Source organism: Carassius carassius, chromosome 29, assembly GCF_963082965.1.
Source record: "Carassius carassius chromosome 29, fCarCar2.1, whole genome shotgun sequence".
Taxonomy (NCBI): Eukaryota; Metazoa; Chordata; class Actinopteri; order Cypriniformes; family Cyprinidae; genus Carassius; species Carassius carassius.
This window is the reverse complement of record NC_081783.1, coordinates 11,849,263-11,860,992: the sequence shown is the minus strand read 5'-3', so window position 1 is coordinate 11,860,992 and position 11,730 is coordinate 11,849,263. Positions and strand designations below refer to the sequence as shown.

Here is an 11,730-nt window from a genome sequence, read left to right as displayed (position 1 = left end):
TCTCCCTAGTCAGCACGCAGTTGTAAGGCAGGCTCAGGGACTGAGACATTGCGCTTTGAATCATTGTTTGCTTTTATGATCTGTTGAAAATCAACAAGCAAGTGCCGTTTAATACCTTTCTGTTTGGGCTAACTCAGCTAGCAGTCTTAAAAAGTGATATTAGAGACATGAAAGGTGATTTTTTTTGTTATGTTTAGGCATGACATGGGTTGAAAGAGATCAACATGCATATTTGAATGTGTTTTGGGACATTGTTATTCTTTGCAGGGAAAAAAATGCTTTTTTTTCCTTCCAAAAGTTGTCCCATAGGAAATAATGAAAGCCCTTTTCAACAAGACAAAAGAACATTTTCAGGACATTGGGTGATGCAACACTCTAAAGCTTCTGCTCTCACAACCGTGATTGATATCTCTGTGCTGAAGGGTGGACACAACTGATGTGGGGTTTATAAATAAAACCTCCAAGAGGTGACAAAAGACCTTTCCCAAGAATACCGGGGAGTCTCACACTTTTTTTTTTCCCTCCTCTTCTTTCTCTTATTCCTTGAGTGACTGCTATTCGAGTGAAAAACACACAATGATTCCTGTAATTGATTGTTCCTCTGAATGGCCTCGCAGTGTAAGAATGCAGGCCAATCTTCTGTCATAACAGAGTACAGGATACCGCATGAAATATTCATCAAACGCTGTTCAAAATGCTGGCACACTCTGGTACTTCTTTGTGAATGTAAAACAGATTTCACATGAAAAATATGGTGCTAAATGCCCATCTAGGAGCTAGGTTCAGAGCCATGCAGCCACAAAGGAAGTAACCTCTCCTGCTGTGGGAGAGGACATGATGACCCTGAGTCTGTTACTCAGGCTCACTAAAAATGACTAAATTGACTGCAGACATTCAATACTCCACTGGCTAAGTGGCATTCAGGCTGCTTGTGAGAGCAAATTCTCTGTGTTTTTAAGCTTTCAGATGCACAGGATAATTTGATTAACAGCATTAGCTGCTAATGAGAAGAGAAATGTAGCTTGGCTGAGGAGAACTATTAAGGAGCGGTTTTCATTTAAAACCATTGACTAAGGTCCAGAAACTAGAGGTTTTCTGAGCGGAAGACCATTTAAGTTACACTAATTTTTATGAAGGTGCATAACGAATGCAAACTATCTCTGTTATGTGTAGCCCACATGACAGCTTGACTAAATCTAACAGAAGAACCTCAAATTTTGGGGGGTAGATAATGTAAAATTGTGTTTGGAAAACGCTTTCCCTCTTAAAAGAATTTATTTTGTAAGCCTCGCTTCATTCATAGCAGATCTCATAGGAGCTATTGTCTTGAAAGCAGAATATTACTTATCTGACACTCCATCCTGCATTGTGGCAAGCAGGGAGACCTGAGGCAAGCGTTGAGACCAGAAAGAGCTTTGGAATCGCTCTGCTCTTAAAGTGTTTTTCAGGCATTACTGCTGCTGCAAAGCCCCAGTGATGGGAGTCATCATGTATCGCTCGCATAGTAACAACATTCTGGTCTCTGTGCTTTTGCCTTGGGTGAACGGAGGGGCAGCAGTTTATTTTGGTCTCTAAAGCCTAGCTCAAGACGTAGATCTACATAAAAATGATGAGAACCAAAGCTTGCCAAGTTTTCCTACTAAAGCTTTAAATGTAAATGCGCCAAAAGTTGTGATCCGAAGGATCAGCTTACTAGTGGACAGAATAAAAATGAAAAAGCTGCAATAGAATACATCAAGATATTAATTACAAGTTATTATTGTAAGCTGCAAATGCAGCCAACTGAGGATCTTTCAAAGATTTTCTACATTTCTTGCATATTAACTGTAGTTTAACTTACTAAGATCAGTGTAAAAACATTTTCTCATTGCCTCGGTTAGATAAACAAAACTGATAAACAAATCTGTAAGAATCTGTAATGTTACCAAAATTATGCTTAATTAAAGGCATTTCTTTATTGCCGCATGCATTTTGTAAAACATGGTCGTTGTAGCATGACAACTAAGCATCCATAAACGATCTTCACTTTCATTTGTGTGTTTTATCTTTTAGTGAAATCAGTGATTTCTCGTATACTGACTACACTGTGCATGATGTATATCACAGCCCTCTCTAAATGAGGCTTAAGAACATGTATCTCCAGTGTTGATGATCAAGTGTTTGTACTCTTGATGTTTCTCTCTCGCTATTGGCTCTCGCCTGTCGACAACTAGATTTTTCCGGTATCATGCAGAGCAAGTAGTTTCAGAGCTTCGAGGATTGTGTCAACAAAAAAAGGTTCTCAATGCAGAGATGGCTTTGAAGTTAACAGTGGCAAAATGGTGTTAACCTTTGGTGTGTAAATGGAAACACAGTCTTCCATTTACTGAGGATTTCAAGCGGATAACGAGGCAGAGGGCTCTCTGCATGTCGCTTTATCACATAGCACATATAATGTATTATACATGCATTCAGCTATTTTTCACATTGCCAATGCAATCAGATATCCTTTAATGTTTCATCTTTTTGCCCCATTAAAATCTGTAAATGATGTGCCCAGTTATTAAATGATGAAGAGTTTCAAAGCATGTTCAAAGCATATTGAAAATAAGCTAATACCCTAAGTCAAGCTTTCTGGAGAGCAGTATTCAGTTATAACCTTGGCGTGTGGAATACATCTGTGTTTACTGCAAATAGCGACACTGTCTGAGGGTTTTTTTAAATGACTTTCTTTCAAGAGCTAAATTGACTTGATTTCGCTGTCTGCCGTCAATGCCTCTATAAGCAGAGAGCAAAATTATAGACCTAGGTAGAGCATGAGCGAATCAACACCTCGTGTTTACTCTTCTTACTGACTTTGGCTGTCATTAGTAGATGAATGAGCTCCACATCACAGATGAAAATCAGTTCACATTCCAACAGCTTGTGGAAAATATCTGCAAGGTCATTGGTGCTATTCAGTGTACCTCATCTTTGCTGCTCCACAATCCCCCACCCCACCCACTGAAAGCTCAATGGTAAAAAGTGAGATAAAAGATTGACATGCTTAATTGTATCAGTAATGTGCTAATTAAGTTTTTTTTGTGCATTTTTACTCCTTTATATAACTTATTAGAATGCAAATACAACACTGAGTTATTATTTGTGTTTTCTGGTGGGATTTACATGCTCAAGGTTTTGATGAGTTGTCACGCCTATTGCTTGATATTATTTCCTGTCTGAGATCACCCTAGTGGTCAGTTGGAAAACACTTGTCTAGAGCCTTAATAATTGCAGATTTTATTTTATTTTTATACTCATTCAACTAAAATAGCATATATTTATAATTTAGTAATTAGAATTAGAACATGTGAAATTAATTGTATAAAGTTTATTCAATCATACAGTTTTATTCTATATAGAAAGTTTTCTGCAAAAAATCATTTAGTGCATTGTTTATATGTTTTGGTGTATCTTTTTTTTTTCATCATATGATCAGATTTTTCCATATTGTCATCACTGTTGAAGAAATCCGAAATCCTTGTGTTAAACACTGCCAGTCTTGCGTCTTCAAAACAATCTGAACATATTCCAGTTTCTTAAAACATTAAACAGAAATTTTAATTGTTCACTGTTATGTGATACGCTTCTTGTTTATTTTTTCATTTAAAAACAGTTGCAGATGGTCTGATATACAGCATGTGTTGAAGAGATAAATTATGCACTGATCAATTTCAAGGTGTCTGTAGGTTAGATTGCTGCTTTGTCAAGTGTAAAGGCTAGCTGTGATGTTTTATTTACTGACTGGGCCTATTGTCATTTTTGACGTCTGTTTTGTTTTTCTCTGTACATTGCAAATGTCATTCTTTCAGCAGGTCATGAAAATCCCATTATTATTTGCCAATATTATTAATGTTTTCTTATGCTATAATTTTGATGTTGACGATTTAAAAGACACAACGCTTAACAACATGCCAGCCCCCAACTAGTATGCAGGTCAATACTTTGCATGCATTGCCTCACTCATTGGAAATCTTTCAGCTCCCACAAGGAGATGCCAATCATATTTGTGTTTAATATTTTATCACTGAATCAAGCAGGATCCCCCCAAAGGGCTATTAACAATGACTGACTAGCAGAAGCACATCTGCTGGGTTACGTTGGGAAACTACCTTTGATAAGTGTCACACTGAAGCAACTAAACAACAACCGGTTCAGTCCGGTATCATCATATTGATGGGTGACTGAATGCATTTTAACTTAAGATAAAATTCAGACATGGATCTCATGTCAGAATGGGAAATTCACCTTGATTATTATTCACATCTCAATGACTGTGAATTTAACTCCATATCTGGCTGACAGATTTAACCCTTAATCCATTTGAAATAATGAGGCACATTCTGTGGATCTTGGTGGTGTTAAGAACAGTTTCAAAAAAGTTAATCTGATGAAATCTACTCTTATGTGAGAGAGCTGTGTGGCAGGACTAGTTCTTGGCACCCTCTGTAGAATCGAAACAGGATGTGAAAGCTCAATCAGAATCTAAATTGTGCAAGAGAAAGAGAACTGATCTCTGTTCTGTTCTCTGATTTTCAGGGGTCGACGTCTTGATGGGAAAGAGGAAGAGGCAATGGAGGGTAAGGGAAATGGCCAGCATGTCCATAATGAAGTGGAGAATATTTTATGTGTGTTGCTTGGACATACCAAGAACATCATTGTGAATCTGTATTTGTCTATCTAAAGTAATATTTGAGATTTCCCAAAACTTACTACATGCTAATATGTCTTTGCTATGGAGTGGCTAGTTATTATCTGTATAGATTCCAGTCCGGCTGTTGCCAGACTGACGAAGGACTGGTGGCATCATGCAATTATAATTTTACTCTCTCCTTATGCATTTTTGGCACATGTGGAATAGGTTTGAATCATAATAAATAAGAGAACATGTTTAGTCAATTATACCGTATAAAGTAAATGTGATAAAATAAATTGTTAACTCAAATCATTCTTGAAATTATTCGTTCATTTAAATTTTGAATAACAGGAAGAGTAGTTTACTGAATTGTAATTCATATAAATCAAAGTAATGCATTCTAACAAATTAATTCTCTCTCTGAAATGCTTTTTAAACCTTCAAACTCAAGGCTTTGTCAGTTCTTTTTCCACAAACCTTGCTATTCAGATTGTAATGACTATTTCTTTGAAATTCAGTACATCCAAATTCAAATTACAATTCTTCAATTGTCAATGGCTCACAACTATGTTTGTTGTTTGAAGCTGTTGACAGAATCCATTAAATATTTTTTTGTGTTTGCTTGTTTAGGAATTAATAGCAACATAGCAACAGTGCTAATAGAATTTATTTTAATTGTTTTGGTTTTCAATTTGAATTTTGTCTTTCTCTATGGATCATTGCTCCTGATAACATGCGAGGAACCATACAAAATGGCTACAGACTCTCATTTTGTCTGTTAATAATACTTAACAGGAATCCTGGGGAGTGCCTGAAAACATATAAAACACTTCCACAGGCATTCACAATCCACTTGAGAGCCCCTCACTGGGTAGAGTGGATATGTCATGTTCCCCTGCCTCTGCAAGGGAACAGTTTGTTCCAGCCAGGTGGAGGTCAGAGACTATTGCATCAGCTCGGTAAAAACACAAGCTCATAAGTGAATAAATGAGTCTGATGAGTGAAATAAAAGAAGATTGCAGAGCTGAGAGCACCACCCGTCTGGAGGGGCTTCCAAAAGCAGCTGCTCGGATTGGCCAGTCTGCTTCATTACTGTAATTATTTTCCCTCAAGATCTGAAGACCTGAGGATTTTTGACACGTAGAGAGAGAAGGGCCAAACAAAGGTTTGGCCTATTTTAGGACCTCTTTCAGAAAGCAAATGGCACCACCATCATGCTTTCCTGGAGTCTATCCATCTTTCCTGCAAGGAGACCAACATGACAGCACCCCCCCCCCCCCTCCAAAAAAAAAATTCCTGGTTGCTTGACACAGCGGGTAAACAAACCTGCTCGGGGGGGCCGTTCTTTGCCCGGCACCTGCCACTATTACTGGAGAGCAGGTGCAACTGTGTTCATTAAGATACACATCAGGACACAGAAGTCCTTAAGAGCTGGTCGGGGGCACATTTTGCGAGGCTGCCTTGCAAACACAACATAGCAACAAGGTGAGCGAAGTAATTTCAGCTTGAATAATGGGGGGCGTCTCATGAGCCTGACAGACGTGTGCGGTGAAAGCAATTTCACAGCACCTCTCAGTCGCTGTTCGTGTGATCTATTCGAGGTGTCGCCGACACCGCGGTCAATATAACAGACACTGCTGGTTCGGGCCTGATAAGGTAGCCTGAAAGAACACGGTTTGGGTGCTGCAGGTGCGTCTGTCAACCATGGTTCCTTAAGAGACAACGGGCATTCAAGAAAGGTCAGAAAAATAGATGACATCAGCTTACCACAACAGATGTTTTTAGATAAAGCGCAGCAGTGCTACAACGTGTCTCATTTTAAAGGCATTAGCTTTAAATTTGGCTATATTAGGTGATATGACAGGCGTCTAATCCCACAGGAACCAGTGCTACAATAATTAGGACGCGGTAAACATGATGGCGGCATTGGACAACATGCAGTTGCCCATCTTAAACACATAGTGGCGTAAAGAATGATGGCTAACTCTTTATCTTCCCTGGGCTTCTGCAACAGCATATGTTTGTAAGTAATTAAAAGAAGTTCCCAAGCGGTTACTATGTCATATTGAAATAAAATATGGTGAGCAAATTACCTTTCCACAGCAGTTTATGCAAAGCTAGACACAGGAGACCGCTTTACTTTTCCCTGCTGTTGCATGGAGGGATTGGCAAAGACAATCTCCTGCTCTATTGATGTATTGACTTCTAATTAGTTTGTCAGGAGCTGTACCTTTTAAGAGCATGGGAATAATTGATGATGTCTTACCTAGCAAAATAAGGAGAGTGAGAAACATTTCGTATTTCATCAAGTCTAAACAAGGGGAGGCGGGGCTTATGAAATATGCAGTGTTGGTTTGAAATATTCATTTCTAAGCTACAGAATTGTGATGCCCGGAGCTGAAATAGTTGCGCATTCAGGTTTCATTGTTGATGTCAGCACTTGAGTCGTACTGTGTGTGTAAAACACACACACATACACACTCATTGCTTGCCTAATATTTCCCCCTGACTTCTGTTGAGATGAGACCTCCTAACAGTTGGGCCTATCATTGTGTTTTAAAGCACCATTATACTGCTTGTTGTTGGATATCAGCGACTACACAGGCCTTAAGTTAGCCGACCGCAGCAGTTGGAGAGTGTGAGTGCTTGCTCTCGATCTCCACAGCCCAGACTTCCAGTGTCATTAGGCCCATTACATGCCCTGTGAGAATCTTCACTGCTTCTGCAGCTCAAAGTGATGACTCTTCAAGCAGGAGCGTGAAATATCTGATGCAGAAATTAGACCGGAGCTCCAGCAAACGCGTTAAAAGAACTGGCTGTTAAATGAGTTACATCCTCTGGAAGAATTTATGCATTGCATAGCATACCTAAGCACAAGATTTGCTTGTCTGTTGACATCCCAGTATTTGCAATTACTTCCACGCTATCTGTTTTTGGGTATCAACAAGAATTGAAGAACTATAATGAATAATATCAGTGTTTTGCAGTTTCGGTTATTGCAGCAATCTTATTATGAACAACGTATTATGTATTTATCTAGTCATTCTGCCGTTTTCTCCAACTCTGTGATGTTATTGTTTATGCCAAGAAAATCAAGATTGGATTCAGTCAGTTCCAAGAATACTAAACAGTGTGTGCAGATGTTCCTGTCTTTCATTTCCACTCCACGATTGTTATTCTAATCATTTCCTAATTAATCCACACTCCACAGCCATGCACCATGCTCAGTAATATCTCTTGTTCTCCACAATAGATTTGGATTTCTCTTACCTTCCCAGGGTTTGGACTCCATATATATCTCAGACTGAAGATACAGAGGGCCAATATCAGGAATACCACACTCAGGATGATGGCGGCACACTGGTAAGCACGATACCTTGCCTTTCTTTCTTTCTCTTTCCCCAGCTCAACCTATAAAAACCAGTCAGGTTATCATAAATTTGTATATTTATATGGTGTGATTTCATGTAAAGGTTTCACACATTGAATATATTATGCACCACAATGCTCAACTAAGAAAGAAATAATCACACAGGCAATTTGAATTCTTCCAAGATCAGAACAAAAGGTCACATTTTTAAAAAATTGTCCCAAATTAAAAGTTCGTCAGTTTGATTAAATTCCCGGAGCTTATGGCCGCAAATTAATAAAGAGAGGCTTTTGTTCCGGCTGAGTTCCAGGAGGGAGAGTCTAAAAGCTTACTATTCACAGTGGTGTGCTACACTATCTCTCAGGACATGGCCAATCAGAATTATGAAATATGGAGGAACAAGCTTCAATTAGCCAACGTCTCTTGCCGAAACAGAAGCTTAAAGAACAGAAATAGCAGCAGTGACCATGGGCGCTGGATATTTAGAGCCCAGGCGTCTATAAATGTGAATGGTTTCATGCTTTGATTAAAATACTGAATAATGCACTTTATTGTAATAATAATGTTGAAATGTTGCTGTGAGGTGTCATTTAAATGAAATAAATCTTTAAATATACTGAAAAACTGAAAAGGTCACAGTAACCTATTGAATTTAGAGGTTTCATATTTAACACTGTATGTACTGTACTTTAAAATGCAAGTTTAAAAAAACTCACAATGAGCCATTAGAGTTGGCAAATGTTATTTACAAGGTATCGGGATATTATTAATATTATCACTTATTATTAGCAGTATATTATAGTATATTATTAGCTTTATGTTTTAATAAAACTGAAATTGCCAAAATATCCTGTATGAGCACTGTATGTTCTGTTTTCAGAGTTATGTCTTTGAAATTTGTTCTTCTTTGCAAAGATATCTGGCTGGAGCAAAGTTGACAGTTTTTTTCCTGATTACTTTGGTGTGGTCTGTAGAACGGAAAGCAGCCCCATCATTTCTTTCACTTTGTGACAGAATAAATAACAAAATGCGGCAGACTTTATGCAAAATTGTTGAAATGTGGCTTGCGAGACCACGTCTGATTTATAGAGAAGCCTGCAGCTCTGAATAATTTTATTTGTGACAAAATGTTTTGACAAGGTGATAAAAAACATTTGGGGCTTAAGTCCCAGAAGCCCACCCCTAATGTAGGCCTTGGTGAAGACACCTAAAATTGTACTTTATCTCACAGTTTAAGACACAGGAATCAGACAATGTCATTGATGGTATTTTTTTACTGAACAATTTATTTACACACACACACACACACACACACACACACACACACACACACACACACACACACACACGTGTGTGTGTGTGTGTGTGTGTGTGTGTGTGTGTATTTTCTGTTGAAAAGTATTAATGCTCTGAATAAGACAGTTTCACATCAATTTTTTCATGAACGCCATGTTAAATATATCAAGGCATAAGCCCTCTTGCTACGCATGACAGGAAACAGGAGGACAAACAATTAAAGAAGCCTGAAATTCCCCTAAAGAAGAATTTCTATTTCCATGAAGCAAAAATGTGAATAGAGATGGAGCTGAAATCCTGAGGTTGCATAAGCAGTGGAAACTTGACTGGAGGACAACGTTCCATCTGCTCGGAATACAAATGGCTCTAAAATATACAGACGGCTGCCAGCAAAACAGTATTAAACCAGTTTAAGGTTAAGAATCAGTGAGGCAATTCTGCTGTAGCGGGATTGAGTCTGAGTCTACAGTGATGAAGGGAGCCGAGGGCCCCCTGCTGATGAGAGAGAGTGAGGAAGGGTGAAGAGGAGAAAGAGAGAGGTAGAGCTGGAGGGAGGTTGTGAGAAAAGAGAAGGGGAGATGAGAGAGGAAAGGGAAAAAAAGTTGAAAAAAAGGTGGAGGGAGAGAGATAATTAGAAAAAAAGGTGAAAAAAAAACTGTAGACAATTGTCCTAAGACAAGTTTCATCTGAAAGGAAAAATGGGGAAGAATCCCCCTTTAACGTCTGTTATTTCACATCAATAATGGCGATGGAGATCTTTCTTCTTAAAAGAAACTGCACACTGTTGTACAATTGCTTAAATCTATATTTATCATCACCGTCTATATGGTAGTCTGAAAGGGTATATTAATAATTCTGTGTTGTTAGATTATTTTTGAAAAGAAATCCACCCACTTGATTTTCAGCAGAGCAGATATATGACTGTGTATACAATGCTGATAAAATGATTTTGATTAGTTAATTGTAAATCAGGGGGAATAATTTGCACAGTAGTAAATGGCTAACCACACAGCCATGCAGCGCGATGCTCAGCTGGGAAAAAGGCACAGAGTGCAAGAAAGCAGCTCAGAAAACTAAACACTCAAAAAGCCGTGCAGTCAGAAATAATTCAAACTTTACCCTACCTGACATTCACATATCACAACCTTTGAAAAGAGCAATTTAACACAAATTAAAAATCAATCTGAGATCTTCCACTTATCAAATCCTCTTTACTGAACCTTTTAAGAATATATATATATATATATATAATTTATTTAATTATTTGGTATTTATACATTACAGAAAGAATCACCATTCCATCTGAATATTGATTTTATTTTAGATTTTTCTTCCCCTCATTTAGATTTATGAGTTTTAACTTTCTAATTTTGCATCACATAAAAAATACTCACATCTTTGCAAAGCACTTGTTGACTGCTGAAGTAAGGATTAGTTTCCATAATTGTAGCTGGAGCAAAGATATTCTTCTCTGGAAACCTTCTTCAACCCAGAAGTACCTCTCACTGGAATCCAAAGAGCCAAACTTTCTTTCTTCTGGTAATTTGGGAATCTGATCAAGAGGGAGGGGTCCTCCTTCAGATGGGACGGAATAACTTTAACTACTGTGGTTCTTTTTGTACACAAAGCAGATGTCCTCACATTCATCTATGATTGGAGATTATACTGCTAGGAGCATTATTAGTCGCTCAGATTATTTCCATGATTCTGCTTTCGTGGTGGCAAAACATTTAGTCATGTACAGCCTAATGCTACTGTTATTCAGCTATACCTACTTGGCCATATTAGTAGGCAACACAATCACATCTGGAAATGTCTATGAGGGTTTCAGGTTTACAAAAACAGATTTAAACTTGGCAGGACATTGCACTCTACTTTTCTTTGCTTTTCATAGCAACTTTGGACTTTGCAGGCTCCCATTTTCAATTTAAAACCATATTTAATAATTAATTTTTAAAACAGTGTACTTATCAGATACAAGCACAAGTATCAAAAGTATCAAGTTTGATTGTTGACTAAAAAAAAAAAAAACTGGAAAAAGTTTGCACAGTTTGATAGAAGTTCTTTCATTGAGCTGTCTCTCTAAGGTCTGCACTTGGGAGACTGTGGAAAATGGATAAAAGCTGTGATATTTATAACCTATAGCTTCTGTTATAACACTTCTCTTACAGCAAAGGTAGAAATTGCAGTTGACCTTAAGATGTGAGTCGAGATTTGAAGTGCTTGCATACGTTATATTATCAGAAGTTTGACCCAAGATGTTTGGAGAAATTTGACCCTGACTTGAATAATAAGACATGATGAGTACTTAATATTTTTTTAACTTGAATATTTTACAAGGCCATATCACAAAGTTGAATGTGAGAGCTTTCAGTGGTCTATGCTGGAAATTACAAGAAATTTGGAAGGA

General features: G+C 37.9%; 1 protein-coding gene across 1 annotated transcript in view; it reads right to left on the bottom strand.

The window, feature by feature from the left end:
• The window catches only part of tnmd (tenomodulin), a 32,220-nt gene extending 21,349 nt beyond the window's left edge, over positions 1-10,871 (bottom strand). The window contains exons 1-2 of the mRNA XM_059515865.1: positions 10,715-10,871; positions 7,925-8,065 (exon numbers count right to left, since the gene is read on the bottom strand). Coding sequence (XP_059371848.1) covers positions 7,925-8,065; positions 10,715-10,762 — 189 coding nt within the window. The 5' untranslated portion in view covers positions 10,763-10,871. The remainder of the gene's footprint in view (positions 1-7,924; positions 8,066-10,714) is intronic.
• Between the last annotated feature and the right edge of the window lie 859 nt (positions 10,872-11,730).